The sequence below is a fragment of the Trematomus bernacchii genome, unplaced genomic scaffold (assembly GCF_902827165.1).
Source record: "Trematomus bernacchii unplaced genomic scaffold, fTreBer1.1, whole genome shotgun sequence".
Classification (NCBI taxonomy): domain Eukaryota; kingdom Metazoa; phylum Chordata; class Actinopteri; order Perciformes; family Nototheniidae; genus Trematomus; species Trematomus bernacchii.
This window is the reverse complement of record NW_022987607.1, coordinates 3,277,513-3,296,924: the sequence shown is the minus strand read 5'-3', so window position 1 is coordinate 3,296,924 and position 19,412 is coordinate 3,277,513. Positions and strand designations below refer to the sequence as shown.

The 19,412-nt window shown below is 41.5% G+C and overlaps 1 protein-coding gene across 1 annotated transcript in view; it reads right to left on the bottom strand.

Moving 5' to 3' along the window:
• khdrbs3 (KH domain containing, RNA binding, signal transduction associated 3) overlaps positions 1-19,412 on the bottom strand; it is a 150,113-nt gene that overhangs the window by 9,444 nt on the left and 121,257 nt on the right. Inside the window, exon 7 of the mRNA XM_034131084.1 lies at positions 14,558-14,640. Within this exon, the coding sequence (XP_033986975.1) occupies positions 14,558-14,640 (83 nt within the window). The remainder of the gene's footprint in view (positions 1-14,557; positions 14,641-19,412) is intronic.

The window sequence follows — 19,412 nt, the reverse complement described above, 5'->3', positions numbered from 1 at the left end:
TTTGGCTCTTCATGTTTGTGAAACCCCGAGACAAAACCTGACAGGATGCTAAATAATTACATCTCTCACGATGCCAAAATTATGGGGTGTATTCCAGAGCGGTCGCTTTCAAAAACACACATCAATTTTTACCAACGTCGGAAAATCAATTTGCCACAATTCACAGGTGCCTGCAGACATATTGGTTACATTTGAGATATTGGGTAATCTTGGGCTTTCCTGTAAAGCTCGGTGTCATATTTAACAATAACAAATAACACAAACCTGGATGATGCAGCTATGCGAACACTATTTCGGAGACGTGGCTGTCCGCTTGTTTTCCCTGCATTTAATTCCACTTTTCATCTCAAAAAAGATTCTGACTTAAACAGGAAGGACAAATAATAGTAGTCCGTTGTGTTCAGAGCAGCCAGTGGAAACCTGCTCTTTGCACAAAAGCTGTTAGGCGCCTCTGATTTCTGAGGTGACATTTTGTCAATATTGCTACACAACTTCTCTCCGTAGTTACCTTCTCTTCTCAATTACAGAGACTGGAGACATTCCCTGAAGGTCAAAGTTTCCGGTAAAATTCGGCATCATGTGTACAAAAGTTTGACAGCTCCTTCTGCACCAACAGCAAAATGAATCAGAACTACCTGGACTGAAAAGACCCCTTTTTAAGTTATGCCAGTACCTGCAGTGGTTAACATATTCAATTAAGTACTATACGTGTATGAGCCAGTTTTTTCTTATAAGGCCAAATGTTACCTAGTAGTGACTGTTGTAGTCAAGGGACTATAAAAGACTACAATTCCCATGTCACCAGCCTCTAGGAAACGCAGACATGTGCGACCTGTGTGGAAGACACTGGGTGTTTCTCAATCGCGAGTACGCTTGCTTGGTAGCACATGTCTTCCGAGTCACTTGCTTCAGAAGCGAGGCAAGAATACTTTCTGGCATTCGGAAAACAAAGAGTGGAACAGGCTAGCAAGTGCGTCATATGAGAGCCTTACATCTTCCGCCACAGATTTGGGGAAATTGGTCCGTGCGCAAAGCATTGTGGGGATTTTAAGACAGCGGAGTCTACTCATGTGCAGCCTCGATATTTCTCCAAACGGAGTACGCCGGGCTCGGTAGATTTCCAAGTATGCTGGAGATTGGAACAGGCCTTCGGCGGCACTCGATGACGTAGTATGCTTGAAATAGTGGCTCTGAAGCAGCTTTACTCGACATTGAGAAACACCCAGTGTCAAGTTTTGCCTCTTTTGTTTGGAATTATTTGACTCTTGCAGAGGCTCTTGTGTGATTGGCCAACGCTTAGAGATGTCCCACCTCTTAGCCTATCATGTACAATGTGTTGGAGCTCTAGCCAATAGAAGCGCAAGTGTCACATTGTGATGTCACTATGTTCCAGAAGTAAACAAAGGAGTCCAATGGAGGCATTACAGGTATCTGTACTTCTACTGGAGTAAAGGATGTGTGTACTTTTGCCATCTCAGATAAGCACTATGACATTGAGCTTGAGTTATAATGGACGAAACTTTTAATATTGTAGCTTCCTTCAACTAAAAAAATAAATGTTGCCAATTGAAAGTAAGGCGGTACGAGATAAAAGAAAAACCTGAAACCTCTCCAGCTCCGAGTACATTCCACATTTATCACATCATTGATTCCAAATCACAGCGTTGCCTTGTCAGAAGTGCACAGCTGGAAGTATGAAACACAAGAGCCGGCAGGAGGGGGGGGAGGGGGGGGTGGGGTTAGATCTCACTCCAGATATTGCCCTGTCATCGGTGTGAAAGCGCCTTGACTTTCTAAATAGGTCAGCTTTTGATTTGACATTCATTAGCATGAGGCGTCCGCTGGTTTTCTGTCTCTCTCCGAACTTCACCGGCCAAGAAACAACAAACACACATCTCTCTGAAGCGCAGGTGTGTAACCACGGGAGGGGAGTGTGTCTCTTTCATCAAACATCAATTCCAGACCTACTTTTCCACAGGTAAAGACCCTGCCTCTCTAACATATCCATCATTCCTGTAAAATGCTCCGTCTGAAGCACTCGCCACCACCAAACAGATGGCGGTGTTAAATCTGAATGATGTAGTACATGTCCCTAGTGGACTTTGTTTTCTTACATCGCCATTACTCTTCCAGTCCTCTGTGATGCATTTGAAGAAATCAAGTAGGACATTACGAGTGGCTGCAGAAGTAGAACAGTGTGGTGTGGAAAACTTCTGTTCTGCTAGCCTATTTCCTACATCTTGGCACTAAGTACTTCCTTGATTTTCCTCACTCTTTACACAACGTTGTAAAAGTAAAAATAGCTAACGGAAATGCCACACACTGATTATGGCTCTGTGGTTTGATTTCCACACACAATGAAAATGCGTGGAGAGAAAAGAAAAGCAGAATTTTCTTTTATCTCCACCATGTACTATGAAATGAAGCTCACATCATTTCAAATAGAAACCCTCCTCATGGACACACTGGTGATTGCTCAACTCGGCGGCTGATTGCAAAGCTATCTCCGACACTGACCCCCTGCTGAAAAGTCACAAAGAGTGAAACAATGGCTTACTGCAAAGATTTGCCTTTACAAATGAGTCTTCTTTCTGCTTTTGAACAGACCGTATTTTCTTTGCAAAGTACACAGGAATTTACTTCTCTGTTGTAGTATTCCATATTTTCAAGGTCTCCTATTATACAATTTTTCATCAATATATTATAGGTCTTAGATATATACTGTACAAACATGTCTCTGAAGTGTTTGACTTAAAATACCAAACAGATCATTGCAGCATTACCCATAATCCCCTCTGTTTCAGCCCTGTTTCCAAAGTGCTGATTCTCTGTCTGTTACTTTAGATGAAAATAAGGAGCCCCTCCCCACGCCCCTCTGAGAGAGATTTGGTTAAAAAGAACACAATGGTGCTCTAGGAGGAGATTCAGGTGATAAGGGGGGGGGGGGTTACCTTGGTTGCTGATTGGCTAATGGTTACACAAGCCAACAAATCGTTATGACATCATAAAGTGGACAAAATCTGATCAGCTCATTTTCAGACAGGTTTTTATAGAAATGGATCAGGACAAAAAGAGAGAGAATCTTTGTTCCTGAAACTTTCAGAGTCTCTTTCCACAGAGGGGACACATGTTGATGAAGAAGAGACATGAAGAAGAGGGGACACATGTTGATGTAGAAGAGACATGAAGAAGAGGGGACACATGTTGATGTAGAAGAGACATGAAGAAGAGGGTACACATGTTGATGTAGAAGAGACATGAAGAGGGGACACATGTTGATGTAGAAGAGACATGAAGAAGAGGGTACACATGTTTATGTAGAAGAGACATGAAGAAGAGGGGACACATGTTGATGTAGAAGAGACATGAAGAAGAGGGGACACATGTTGATGTAGAAGAGACATGAAGAAGAGGGGACACATGTTGATGAAGAAGAGACATGAAGAAGAGGGTACACATGTTTATGTAGAAGAGACATGGAGAAGAGGGGACACATGTTGATGTAGAAGAGACATGAAGAAGAGGGGACACATGTTGATGTAGAAGAGACATGAAGAAGAGGGGACACATGTTGATGTAGAAGAGACATGAAGAAGAGGGGACACATGTTGATGTAGAAGAGACATGGAGAAGAGGGGACACATGTTGATGTAGAAGAGACATGAAGAAGAGGGGACACATGTTGATGTAGAAGAGACATGAAGAAGAGGGGACACATGTTGATGTATATATAATCCATATAATCCTTCACTTGGAAACATGTTTGGTTTGCTTTATCGTGATGTGAAAACTTATCGAAGGAACACTACATATAAAATGAACAATATGCCTTTTAGTCTTGGCGCAGAGAGTGGTGTAAAACCCGCCTCCTCTCCCTCAGATGGTCTAATTCCCGGTACAGCACCTGTCACTCATCTTGACAAGCTGTCTACCTTGAAAACCGCATCTAGGAGCCCAGCATCTGTGAGGCACCGCAGGCTTTCAGAGGCAGACAGCGAACACAGCCAATCTGCACTAAGATAAAAAAGAAAAAAAAACACACAATGCTGATATTCTCGTTGTACTAAATGGGTGTTGTCTGCCTGAGGGGCCCCGACACAACAAGCCCACCTCAAAGAAGTAGCACTGAAAGAGGAAGGTGATCGAATACATAACTGCGTAAACTGCAGTTGGACATAAAAGAAAGACTTTAGCTGACGGCTCTGCGTTCTGCACGAGAGGACAGGACTCTGTATCTGGGATCTAAAACTATTTTTTCACCCATTGTCAATCTCTATTAAATGGTTTCATTCTATGCGTGGGAAATGGTAAGCTCATGGTTCTCTTGAGAAAACAAAAGGAGGTACAAATGTTGTAGAAATGCAAATATATGGAGGGAATATACAGTATATAACAAGTGTTACAGACACAGCATTAAAACAACATGTGGCCCACGTTGTGACCCGCAACATAGACGTCAAACCTGATTTTACAACAACTGCATGATTGTATTGAACACTTTTAAAGCACACTAACTTAAATGATAGAAGTTTGGAGGACTGGCCAACAAGATGAAGGAAGTCTGGGCCAGCTACACCATGTGCGTTAGGACCAAGAACCCCCCCCCCTAAAGTAAAACAGATGCATTTCTAACATAGACTACGGCAGCAGATTCTCAAGAGCTTGTTAGTGCTAGCTCCTTCTCCTCAAACTCTTCCTTTAAAGGCCCGGACACACCGAGCTGACACCAAAGAACTGACACAGACGGACCCCCGACTGTTGTGTCGCCTCGCGTCTCTGCGTCTTGGCCATGTGTCGCACTGGAACACACCGCAAAGACTTCAGCCGACGGCCAAGAAGCACGTACGAACTGCGCATGCGTGAGTGGCAATAACTCTCCTTACCAGCAGGCGGCGGTAGTGTGTATTCGTCATTCAAAAGAGGCAACAACCGGAAGACAGACTGCGTGATACACCGAGAGAAGAAGAACAGACTGCGTGATATAAACAAACAACAAATAGCGTGCGTTCCATTTTCTCTCTACAGCGAGAAGCTCATGGGGCTTTCCCCAACCTGTGTCGAGAGCTGGAGCTAAATGAAATCTCAGATTTGCCTTCTTAATCGTTTGTTTGGGTCCCTCACTTCCGTTTCGCTTCTCATGCACTGATTCGCTAAGCTGAACAGCCAATCAGAGTGATGTTGAATCGGTGGGTTTTCGGCCGAAAGGTGTCGGCACGGCTGAAAAGACACGACGGTGCGGGACACACCAATCTGAGTAGGGCGTATCGACGCCCATCGACGGCCAGAATCGGCTGGGTGTGTCCGGGCCTTAATACTCTTGATTAGTGCGGGGCGCGTAACACAAGCTAACAGCATAACTTTAGACATGAAAATCACTTTCTGCTGGTTGGTCCAGATTGTAATATCTCAATAACTCATTGTCATTGCATTGACATGACTTTTTGTGCAGAGATTCATGGCTCTCTGATATGACATTTCCATCAGCTCTGAAGTGTAAAATGGCACAAAATTGGTTTGGTTCTGATAATATTAAGAATAATATTAGGTTCTGATAATATTAAGAATATCCTTTTGGTTTCTTAATTGTTGCTCCTTTATGAAGGCCAAATATATATGTTTCTGATCACTCAATCTAAATGACTTGAAGAATAATGGGTTATTCAAAAAAGTAAACACTCTAGCCACACTGAGTGCCTCCTAAAGTGGTGCCTTTGTCTGAATGTGCATGCAGAGTTAACATCCCAAAAAACATCAAGCCAGTCTCTTTGGTTTGATACTTCCTCTCAGTGATCGTCACAGAGTTTCCACCAGTGTTGACGCTCTGATACCCCGGCACCCTCCTCTTCCTCTCCTAAGATGTACAGTTGTTCCTCAGGGGTGCATCTGCCCTTTAAAACCCTGTCACACAGCGATCCCTCTGCTCCGGGCCTCCAGGATCCAGCGGACGATAAAACGTACCGTAGAAAGATGCGAGGGACGGTGCTCTGAGGTGTCAGGAGGTCTCTGAGGTGTCATCATGCTTTGATCACACTCGAGCTGTGAGAGGAACCTCACTGTGACCTCAGAGCGTCCAGCCAGGACACACAGACACAGCTGTCGTCCTCTCTTTTCCCAAAAGAGACGCCACCTTCTCTCGATGAAATGAAAGACGCTATCCACGCAGGAAGCATCCTCCAGCCTCCTTCACCTGAGCACTTGATTAGTACCTACTGTAAGAACTGCAGCTACTGACAGCGGGGTAAAGTAACTACATAGATTTACTCAAGTACTGTTCTTAAATAAAATGTACTTGTACTTTACTTGAGGATTTTGATTATTTGCTATACTGTGCACTTCTACCCCACTACAATTCAGAGGTAAATGGTGTACTTTTACTCCACTTCATGTCTTCCTCGCTGTCCTCCTCAGTGTCTCCCTCACTGTCCTGTATTTACGCTTCTTGCATGGTAGATCCTGCAGATGCACCTCCCTGTCTCCGTTTAAGCCTCCAATTTGCTTTCTCCAAAACTTGTTGCCAAAACTGTGAAGTCCTTGCATTTCCTGAGGCCAAGTTGAAGGATCAAATACTAAGAAATGATCACATGGCTTGAAGTCATATCTGATTTCAGAGGTGGGAAGTAACTAAGTACACTTATGTACTTAAGTAACATTTTGAGATAATTTGTTGTGACTTTGTACTTCTACTCCACTACAGTTCAGAGGTACATGGTGTACTTTTACTCCACTACATGTATTTAATACCTTTAGTTACTTCACAGATCTGGATGAACGATGTGAAATATAATCAACTCTTAAATCAGACGTTAGTTCCACCTGGAGTAAATCCACAAGCTACCCTGCAGTATACAAAGTCATTCAAACTAGCTGCACCTTTACCAGCTTTGAGAACACTTTCATGATCAATCATTATAAAACATATCATATATTATTCTGAAATGGACCAATCTGCACAATGACTACTTTTACTGTACTTTCACTATATTTTGATGATAATACTTTTATACTTTCACTTGAGGAACATTTTGAATGCAGGACTTTTACTGTAACAGAGTATTCCTACACTCTGGTACTGGATCTGAGTACTTCTACTTTTACTCAAGTACAATATCTGAGTACTTCTACTTTTACTCAAGTACAATATCTGAGTACTTCTACTTTTACTCAAGTACAATATCTGAGTACTTCTACTTTTACTCAAGTACAATATCTGAGTACTTCTACTTTTACTCAAGTGCAAGATCTGAGTACTTCTACTTTTACTCAAGTACAAGATCTGAGTACTTCTACTTTTACTCAAGTACAAGATCTGAGTACTTCTACTTTAACTCAAGTACAATATCTGAGTACTTCTACTTTTACTCAAGTACAAGATCTGAGTACTTCTACTTTAACTCAAGTACAATATCTGAGTACTTCTACTTTTACTCAACTACACAATCTGAGTACTTCTACTTTTACTCAAGTACCAGATCTGAGTACTTCTACTTTTACTCAAGTACAAGATCTGAGTAATTCTACTTTTACTCAACTACACAATCTGAGTACTTCTACTTTTACTCAACTACCAGATCTGAGTACTTCTACTTTTACTCAACTACACAATCTGAGTACTTCTACTTTTACTCAAGTACAATATCTGAGTACTTCTACTTTAACTCAAGTACAAGCTCAGAGTTGTCCGACCTCTGGCTCCTGAGAACTCTCCTGAGATGCAGCTCTCTGCTGCCTCTCTAAAATAGATGATGCTGAGTGTTGTAGAAACACACTGAGAGGACGCTGTGATCCAGGAGCTGTCACGCTGAGGTAACTTTCCACCAGGTTCCCTGAGGAGTCAGCCCCCTCCCGAAACATGTAAATGTTGCGAAACGTTCAGAGCGTCAAGAAGAAAACCTGCTCTTTAGCTTAAGTCTCCTGTCTCGAGGTTGTGAGCGCCTTATTTTCTTTTCAAATTGAATTACATCTAAATGACTACATTCTGGCCGTTCTATGTGACAGTATAGTGACACCGGTTGTCTTGTTGCATTTGTAAGGGATTACTGTGTGGATGGTAATGTGCAGTATATTTTGTCCGAGGAAAACCTGGCTTATCATTAACATGTTATCACTGTAATTGCAGTGAACAATGCTAGCAAAGATATATGTACATGTAGAGTAAAGAACAAGAATAAGGAATGATGTTTAAAGCATGATACGAAGATGTCTCATCTAATTTGAACATTTTCAATTTATACTATTTTGTTTATAGAAAAATGTACGCAGACCACAGTTGTTCTTGTTATAAAATGATTTTTACAGTCTGGTACCTGAAAAAGGTCAAATGGCACTGATGGAACCAGATGTGCCCATATGTGCCCAAAGCTTAGTCCGCCTGGACTTTTTTTCCCTAAATATCTCTAAAAAGGTCAATTTTCACTTGTTTGGCCTCAATCTTGATACAGGGTACTTATTATATGTTATACTTTGGATTCCTAAAGCTTTTAGGCTACTAACCCATCATTCAAGGGTGGTTTGCACTATAAGTAATGTTTTTTTTTTAGGCGGAGGTAAGAATTTACACTTTTTTACTATGTTCCATCTGAATTCACTCTGACACAGAAACATCTATATTGATTCTGACACCTCTACATCCATCTCACAGATGTAACCTTGCTTTGAGAAAAAAGATTATTAATTTAACCCTTTTAGAAGTGAAGTTATAGTCATTTGTTCTGGGCATGTCATTTTCGAGCCTGAAACCTGAAAAACAGGCTTGGGTTAACAGGTTAATACAGACATATAGATTGTTTTAACTTAAATATATTTATTTATCAACTTTACTGAAAAGGCAAGGAATACAGTCAAATGATGATGGACTAATCTTAGAGATTTAATCAGCCAACACTCAAACATGTCTTTCAGGTAAAGTTTGTTTGCTCAACCTCAGGTATTCTGCTCAAAAGCAAAGTTAGTTCAATAATTAAAGCATGTATATAATGTATAATGTAGGCTTATAAGTACAAATGTTATTGTGAGATTATATTTCCATATTAATCTGCAAAAATGCTTCTATATTCCATGTGTCAACACAAGTCTACAAACTGGTGTGTCTTAAAAAAAACGTACAACAATCTGCATTGTGTACACTCAGTAGAAAGAAAGTGCCTTCATATCATTACGGAGCGTCCACACAGCAGCGTTAAAAAAAATCTTGGAGGTGGGCGTATCTGAAGCTTGGGGATTTTTTGCGAGCAAGGCACCAACAACCAATCACATGAATCTCCCGCCCGCGACATACGAAGCAAAAAAGTTTGAAGTAAACTGGATATAAACTCCCCAAACAGGCGAAAACCTACCACTGTCTCTGCCACCTCCCTACATGCCTGGCTCCTCCGGTTTGTATCCCGGTAGGTAAATAGGGACTGGTCATAAAGCACCGGGTGATTCCCTCCCGCTAACTTCTCCTCCATTTTTTGGAATATGAGGAAATGACCTGCGGTATGTCTCTCCCAGCATACACGCCGTTTCATTGGATAGCGCTTGAACTGTCAGATTTGGCGTTACACGGGATTTGATTGGCTGACGCTTCCACCTCAGCTTCAAAAGTTGAACATTGCTCAACTTTGAATCCTGAAAATCCTGAAAATCTCCGCTCGCCTGCCCACAATGCAGTTCGGCGAAAAGTGAGGGAAAGTGACGTCACCCCATTCAAAGTGAATGGGCAGCAGCGTTCCAAGATTTTTTAACGCTGCTGTGTGGACGGTCCGTTACTCTCTGCCATCCCAATGAACCCGAACAAATAAAGAGCCCTTTTTCTGGTGTCTTGTGAGGAAAGTTAGATCAGATTTTTTATTTAAAGTACGATCAAACCCCCACGTTTCTCCCCAACTACCTGGGATATTAAGATTTCTGTCATAACCCCCTATAGCTAAATGTATTTCATGTGCTGTTGAAATATATTCCAAGATGATTAGATAAATCTACTGATGCAGCATTACACACTCTGAGAGAGCAGGAGGATTTTTTAAAACCTCCCTCTTCCTTTCCTTTTGTCTTCACAAATGGCAGGTCTGTTTCCAGCGTGAGGCACCGGGGTAAAACCATGACAGAGAGACTGTAAATTGTTCTGCTTGTTATCCTCCGGCAACCGAAATCCTGCCATGCAGTCAGAGCTCAGACTGGTGACTGGGATCCTTAGACACACACACACACACACACACACACACACACACACACACACACACACACACACACACACACACACACACACACACACACACACACACACACACACACACACACACACACACACCACACACACACACACACACACACACACACACACACACACACACACACACACACACACACTCTCCTTGAGGCCCTGCTGCAGATGGTACCTGCTATACCTTTTCTAAATTGGATTGTAAATGTGTAAAGGAGAGTGGAAGGATAGTATTATGTTGCAGTATGAAATGCAGTGGCTAAAGTGCACTAGTTCAAGGTAATACATGGATAAACAAATGTCTTTATAATATAAATATAATTAATAATTGTACCTTATTAAGCTGAGGTTTACACACCCTTTAATACCGTAGACATTTCTATAGCAGCAATTTGAGAGTAAGTGTATGTTGCCCAAGGACACTTGAACTGCTAACGCTTTGATTGGTAGATGCCTACAGTATTTACTCCTTGAGTGGCGTGAGAAAGTCTAATTTAAATAATAGTGTACAATGTAATGTATATAAGATACATGCGACAAAAAGCAATGTGATTTCCCAGTTGGATTTTGGTATATTGCAGTAAATAATCTCTATTGCTAACGCTATACTTAACACGTTTTGTTCAGCAGGATGATCTCGTTAACACCACTTTGTGATTTATTTAGCGTAAGTGCCATTGGCAGAAATCATTTAAACGTATTGTATGTCGTAGAATAAATCTTTTAAGCTTGTTTTAACCTCAGACCTCATTTAAGGCTTCTAATCACAAACAAGTTTAAAAAAAACGTCGACTTGCTTGATCAAATGCTCAGTTCTTCCAGAGTTATACAGTAGGACTCATTACTGCACCACTTCTAAATAGGAGTCCTCTCTCTGCTCATTCTGTTGAGAAAAGTAAGAACTGATTTTTAAACTCCAATATCAGGGCCATATCATGTAGCCTCCTCACAACCACCAAATAATGACAACAATCCACATAATCTTATATCTATAGTCACACGTTCAAAATTCAATCAATGAAATCCAATTATCCTAATTCTCTGATGAGTGATCAAATAATTCAGCACAAATATAAAGTCCTTCTTCTGGTGATTCTGTGTCTGGTGAGGAAAGTATAGGAGGATAGTATGATATCCTTTTCAAACAAAGAGATCAAAGTCATATCAAAATGCAATCAATCCAAGGACGGTCAAATCTCAGAAATACTGCATCAAGCTGTACACATGCACAACATTGGCCTGAAGTGACTTTAAACTAAATCTTGAACAAAAACAAGAGCAGAAGTAAGTGACTCAGCCGTCTCTGGAGGCGCTGGTTCTATGTCTGGGCCCTATTAGTAGCTTTGTCTCCACCAGATAAAAGACATGAAAATCCCTTTTAGTCGACCCGGCCTGCAGCCTTTACATGATGGACTCCATTTTTCTTTCTGGGCCACCAACCTTCACCACCGCCACCCCTCCCCCGCCGTCATTCACGAGGCTCCTTATAAAACAAATAGCTGCAGATTCCTGAGGCAGAGCTGCAGATTCCTGAGGCAGAGCTGCAGATTCCTGAGGCAGAGCTGCGTTCCCCTCCAGCAACACTTCAAGATACATCCCTCGGAGTGTGTGTGGAGTGTGTGTGATCCAGAAAAAAGAGATAGCACAAAAGATGGGTGGAGCCTGGGTGAGGTACATCCTGACACCTTCACAAAAAGAAAAAACATCGACCAACCTGCTCTTATATATACTTTACTAGTATCATGTCTGAGTAAAGTAAAGAAGAATAAATACAATGAGTATTTATACAACGATCTCATGTCGATAAATACTTTCCATTTATCATGTTGTCTCAAGCTTTTGTTTGTATAAAAATAGAGGCAAAACATTTATGTTCTCGGCCCTAAAACAGACAGAAATGTTTTTTTTGTTTTACCTTACAGCATTACTTAAAGAATGGGGCAAGGAATACCGTCACATTCTGATGGACTAACCCAGGGGTGTCAAACTCAATTTCATCACGGGCCACATCAACATTATGGTTGCACTCAAAGGGCCGGTTGTAACTTTAAGACTATATAAAAATACATATGTAAATATTTAATATAAACGTATGTATTATATGACATTATTGTCTCTGCATTGGATCATTATCAGATAGGGTAATAACTTCATAATTAACTACGTCTGAAAGCAGAAGTCTAGGGGAAATAATTGCAAGTCTCTTCAGTGAGAATGTCACAAAATGATTTTAAAAGAAAAGCCAAATTCTGGAAAAACAAAAAAAAAGAAGTGACATTTTGAAAAATAAGTAATTTTTGAGAAAAAGGCTAATTCTAAGAAAAACGGCATATTTTGACAAAAAAAGTCAAATTCGGAGAACAAGTCAAATTTGGGACGCATTGTGGGACAAGTCGTTTATGGGCAACGTGCTTCTGTAGAGTAGCATGTAACCATATAATAAACATATTATATTCTTTGCAAGCTCTTGTGGGGCCACATAAAATGAAGTCGCGGGCCGGATTTGGCCCCCGGGCCTTGAGTTTGACACCCCTGGACTAACCCTAACCCTAACCCTAGAGATTTCATCGGCCAACACAAACATATTTCTTACCGCAAAAGGATGTAATCACAACAGAGATTTCTTTACGCCATAATTCAAAAGCCAATAGCTGCGTTCCCCCCAGCGAGCGTCACCAGCAACACTTCAAGATACATCCCTCGGAGTGTGTGTGGAGTGTGTGATCCAGAAAAAAGAGATAGCACAAAAGATGGATGGATCCTGGGTGACATCCATCCTGACACCTCCACAAAAGAAAACATCGACCCCCCTGCTCTCAAAAGCCAAAAGACAGCATCATCTTTTTTTCTCTACGCCGTCTATTTTCATCTTTTCCAGCTGCTGCAAATACCATCCAATTTTTGACGGACTAAATGTGGCGGCAATCACTCTTTTCTTTGACGTGGCACAGACAGGCATACATTAACGTGTGTCCTGATGAAGTACAGCGGGACACGAACAAGCCGAACAGAAAGCCTTTGACCTTGCCTCTGAGAGTGTGATAGCTCGCTGGAAACAAGAAAATCAATATTCTGCATTTAGCTTTGCAGGACCCTCTGTTAGACGGAGCGACCGCTAAGACTCTTTATTTTGCAATGATATCAGAGACACATCAGGCAAATTGGTGATTAAAACAAAAGATTAAATGTTTAGCGTAATTAGCTACACTTAAAGGAATACGTCAAAGAGTCTGCTGAGATTTAATCAGAGCCGTTTCATAAAATAAAACTAAAAAATGTGGATTAGAGATCCTGCTATGCATACAATCTGCCTGTTATTATAAGACGTGGTCGAACATTTATTCTTAAAAGACATCTTAAAGGTCACTCAAAACATTTCACACTTCACAAAATACTTCATTAACACAAAGTGTTCTTTTGAGTTTCAAACAGGGCAGAAAACGAGCGTTAATGACTCCTAACGGCTCATAATCCAGCTGTTCTGAAACCAAAAACTCAATTTCTCCACATATGACATTTACTCTAACCCAAATGGTCAGGCTGCTGAGGAATAGCTGCCCACAGATGCAGGGAGACATACATCAAAACTAATGCTTTTATTCAGTGCACTTACGCAATCTGTTTGGAGTTCAGTCATGTTTTTGCCCTGGGATGAACTCCGAGACAACATGATAACACCGTTTGGATTTGTATGAAATGTATTTCTCACAGTTTTCTCAGTTGCCAGTTCACTAGGAATCCAAAACTAATGCAAACGTACTGCAAGACGGGAAGTAAACATGCTCAGTAAAGCTGAGAAACACCTGTAAAAGTCAGGTGACGATTGTCTTTTAGTCTACTATAGGGACTCATATCACATTACATATATATATATATATATATATATATATATATATGTGGAGGCGTGTGGTGCAGTGGGTTGTGCGTTGGTGTTCGGATCAGGGGGTCACAGGTTCAAACCCCACAGCAGTCAGCATGTCGTTGTGTCCCTGAGACACTTCACCCCAAATTGCTCCTGTGGGGATTGTCCACAGTATTGAGTATGTAAGTCGCTTTGGATAAAAGCGTCTAACAAGTGACATGTAATGTAATATATTAATTCCATACTTTAGATTTGTAAAATTGTTGATAGGTGAAGTTTTAAAGGCAAGTCAGAGATTTATATTATTTAGCAAATGCTATACGCCTGTTCTCGACACTTTCCACTTCTCTACATTAGAGAAGCTGCCTCCTTTAGCTCAACCCAACCATGGGACTGCGTGTGAATCACAGACATATGAACAACATTTGAAGATATACTTGGCTGGCAAAAGCCTAATAGAAAGGGTTCTGTGGGAAGAAAATAGGAACACTTACTTCTGTCCTTGAGTGCTGTAGTTGTTGTCGTACGATTCATATCCTTGGTCATCGTAAGCTGTCCCGTAGCCGTCGTCATATTCCTGCAGAGACAAAAATACAAGCTGTTGGATGACAATCAAATATTGAAAGATGACGGCAAGCATTTATAAATTACAGAGATCAATCAATCAATCAATCAATGTTTATTTATATAGCCCAATATCACTAATGTTACATTTGTCTCAGTGGACTTCACAGTTTGTACAGAATATCAGTATGACAATCCATGCACTCCCTTAGGATAGGGTGAGGGAAAAGAGTAGGAATTAAGATGTATGCGCCACATCTATACCATGAGCTCCTAAAAAGTATTTTGGCACTGACACCAATCAACAGTTGTGCGTCGACTCGGCAGGGATCAAGGCACGTCTATGCCTCTCCCTGCTTCCACCGTCTGCACACACAACCAAATTACATACCATGAGCTCCTAAAAAGTGTTTCTGGCACTGACACCAATCAACAGTTGTGAGATGTTGATAAACCTGTGAATCATTATAAACCTGTTGAAATGTAAAGAGAAGGTTGAGAAATTATCTTTTCGGTACTGTACGTAGAACTTAGAAAGGTTTGTGAAATTCGAAGCCAATGCAGCAGCACTTACCATTGTTTGACTTTAATGTACGTCGCTTTGGATAAAGTCAGCTAAGTGAAAATGTATAATATGTAATGTAATAAAAAATATATTTTGGACCCAAGCTGCTGTGCTGATCTGCTAATAATAATAATAGATTTCATTTTTATAGCGCCTTTCAAGGGACCCAAGGCCGCTTTAAATTGTAATGACTTCGGTTTCCATTGAATTTAAAGGGCCCATGTCATGGCCATTTCCACTGATCATAATTACATTGTTGAGGTATACTAAAATAGATTTATACTGTGCAATTTTCCAAACTCACATTGGTTTCGCATACAGCATCTCTGTCAAGCATGTGTATTCAGCAGTATTCACTTTCTCCACTAAACGACTCGTTGGAGCTCTTGCCCCCCCCTCCCTGTGAGCCTAGTGTGCTCCGATTGGTCAGCTCGGCCACTCGTTCTGATTAGTCAACCACCAGAGAGGCTGCGCCCATGTCAGTGCTTTTCCCGGCTGCTCTCAGCGTAACATCAGTCTTATCATGGCGTCGGTACAGCGGTATATTTTATATACATATATATTTTTAACTGTTGTTATAGAAGAGTGTGACGGCCCCAGGGCCTTTGTCTTACGATGGGGTGGAGCTGAAGAAGCTAATCAGCACGATCACGGACACCTCCGGACACTACGGCCCCAGTCTCTCTCCAAAGCGGCTGCAGGAAGACTAACTCTGCGATCCTCTCAACCACCTATCTTTGCATTTACCACAATAAATGTGCCGTGGTTTTGTAAACTCGTGTATGTCTCCTTGTCTTTCCGTTGTGGCCTACGAGCCGCTCATAACAAAGAGTAAGTTATTTTTACCCGTTATAAACTACTACTGTTTGATGAGAAATCAAATCATGGTTTGCTATATATGAATTCAGGGAAGAAAGGATAGGCCTACTAAGTATTTCCATTAAACTTTATTTTTAGAAATGTACAAAATGAACATAAATATACATATATACACGGTATATCATCCATTCCTCCTCCTCTTGCCTGCGCACAGCCGGTGCGGTGCGGTGCCTTTTAGCACGACGCCTCAGTAGTAGTAGAATCCCTTCCCCGTCATGGATTGTCCGCCAGGATCTGGCTGGACGAAATCAAATGCAAATCACAAAATATTAGAGAAACTTAGTTGTTTTAGATTCGTTAGTAGTAGTTGTGTAATGAACAGCTTGCCTGCTAATATGCTAACCTAGCTTTGTTTACCTTGGTAGCTAACACGATATGAACGTTAGCTTGGAGGAAAGGCAACTATAATGCAGTGTAATAAAACTACTATGAACAAAAGCTAGTGGTTCATATTAGGCTAGCAATAACGTGTTTATAATTGCAATCGTATACGGGTATTCTGCTACCATACAATGTAACTTGCATGAATACATTGTTTTGCGCTAGCATACAGCTAGCCTCGTTAGCTACATGCAGTATATGTACGGTCACAATGTACGGTAAACCGGAGTATACTGTATGAGTATTCCGTGTGTGTGACTGCAGACATTCTCCTGCCATGACAAACATGTAAGGCCATCTGCTGACATTGTAGTTGATATATTTAAACGCTAGCAACGTAGCATCACAAAAATGTTTTTCTGACCAAAACTAGCTCAAGCTCCGTGTGTTAGATCGCTACGCCAGCTATAATGTAATTACGTTTCGCGACTGACCGGCAAATCACCCGCAGTATACTGTCAATAGGTATTTTGTGTGTGAATGCAGACATTCTCCTGCTATAAGATACATGTATGCAAGGCCATCTGCTGATATTAGAGTTGATATATGGAAACTCTAGCAACTTAGTTAGCACAGTTAGCACTGTGTCAATGGCTTAGCAGTCCAACACAGTTTACACATTTAAACAGTCTTGTTTGATAAATACACAAATAACAATGCAAACTTACAGGTTGTATACCCAGATCTTCCCCTGCTCCAAACGGTCCAAACAAGCTGTGCATATCCGGCCTCAAACTGGGCAATGTTTTTGGAAGCTTTCGTCTGTGAAATGCCGGTTCATCGAACCTCTGGAGGAGGAACACGCCGCTGCTGGTGTGGCCATAGCTCTTCGGGATTGGTCCATTTCGTTCCGGGTACCGCATGACATCAGGCGGTACCCGGAAGAATCAAATGGGCAGTGACGTATCTCCAACGAGGCGTTTTGGGGAGGTATTTTGTGTGTTAGAGTTTTACTCGCTACAGGGTGTACTTTGAGGGTTTTGACTCTGCACACCGTTTACATGCATAAAAACCTTCATAACACACAAGGGGACGGGTAATAACCGGAAAAGCATGACATGGGAGCTTTAAAGCTCTTTATTTTTCTCATACTGCCTGTGCTGCAGCACCTGTTTTCACCCTCTGTCTGAAACCAGAGCCCAGTCTGCTCTGATTGGTTATCTGGCCGGCTCTGTTGTGATTGGTCAACCGCATAGAGATGACCCGCCCCTTAGTTTATCACGTACAATGTGTTGGAGCGCTAGCCAATAGAAGCGCTAGTGTTACAAAGTGATGTCACTATGTTAGTGTGGGAGAGAAACACAGGCATGTTAGCCTTTGCAGACCATTTACATGCACACAAACCCATACAACACAGTAAAGGAAGGGGAAACTATATTTGTATAACAGTGTTCTTAATATAGTTCGCTATCTGTATTCTTTTTTACATTTTTGTTTTTTATTTTTATGTATGCACCATGACATCAAGTCAAATTCCTCGTACGTGTGAACCTACCCGGTAATAAACCTGATTCTGAAAAAGCATAATAGGGCCTCTTTAAGATCTTTAACCAAACCATGGTATCGTAGTGGACATTTCCTAATATCTAGATGCTAACAGGCTAATTCCCTCTTATGATAAATTGCCATATGAAGCTTCTTAAGCCCAGCTCAGATATAGGTCAGACTGCTTGACGTGCCGCTGGTGGAATATCAGCCCATATGCAGCACTATTAAAGTATAAGTGCAGCCCTGCCCTTGTCTCTGAGTCAACCGGCTGACAGTGGGATGTGAAGACTCTCGCTGTGGCGACGTTTCATCACCGCCTCAAAGGATGAGCCTTGAACATCTGTTTGTGCTGCAGCAATCTGCCCCGTCCTCCCTGCTGCACTCCACCAAGAGGAACATCAAAGCAAACCAGTGCCGCACCCGTCCTAATTTGGGATAAATGGGTCTTATGTTCCACAAAAGGCGTCGACCCCTAGCGACACATCTCTCATCCCCCACACACTTATTGGCTAATTCCATCTGCCCCCGATTTGCAAGCCTTGAAATGAACGTCGGTAAGATTTAGCACCAGAAGAAAACGCTCATCACATCCGTGTTATTATTAAGGCCCTAATTCCTGATTAGACACATGCATTTGCCCAAATGACAGCGTCTGAATTGGATCGTTAATCCTCCAGAAACGAAGCAAAGGGACGACATTTGACTCCGAACAAAGAGACCCGGATGTAGAAACACTTCCTCTTTGTGGAATTGTTGAGTGCAACAGATGCAGACATTTTCTTTCACTTCAGGGAAAAACCTGGCAGGTAGATTTTAAGAATCACTTTAATATGCTCAAACCTCTCCGTGGTCATCCCATAGGGTGGCTTTCAAGAGCTGTTTGTATTTCTTTGTTGTTTGTTGTGTGAGAGGGAGGTCTATTGGTTTTTTGTTTTCTCTTTGTCTAGAGGTAGCTCGAGGGGAATTTAAGTCCCTCCTCGTATTTGTAATTCTTCTCTTACAAGAGCTTTTCCAAAGTCAACAAGTCCCTGTGCTAATGAAAAAGACTAAGTGTAGTCAACAACTCTTTGACGATATTAAACCCCTTGAACGCCTTTTAAAAATGGCAAAAGGAGAGATTGTTTTGTCCAAAGGGTTGGTTTTAAAGGAACTTTTCAACAGGCAGTTTAATCTTTAGACTTTAAACTTCCATCGTAACCGTTTTTGTCCTAACGAAACACTAGACAGTCTGTTGTTGGTTGGCAGCTTGTTCCCAGTTCATCCTGTCCACTTGTCAAAGAGTCATTGAACTATAACGGCCCGTCCACACAGCAGCGTTAAAAAAATCTTGGAGGTGGGCGTATCTGAAGCTTGGGGATCTTTTGCGAGCAAGGCACCAACAACCAATCACATGAATCTCCCGCCCCCGACATACGAAGCAAAAAAGCCCGAAGTAAACTGGATATAAACTCCCCAAACAGGCGAAAACCTAC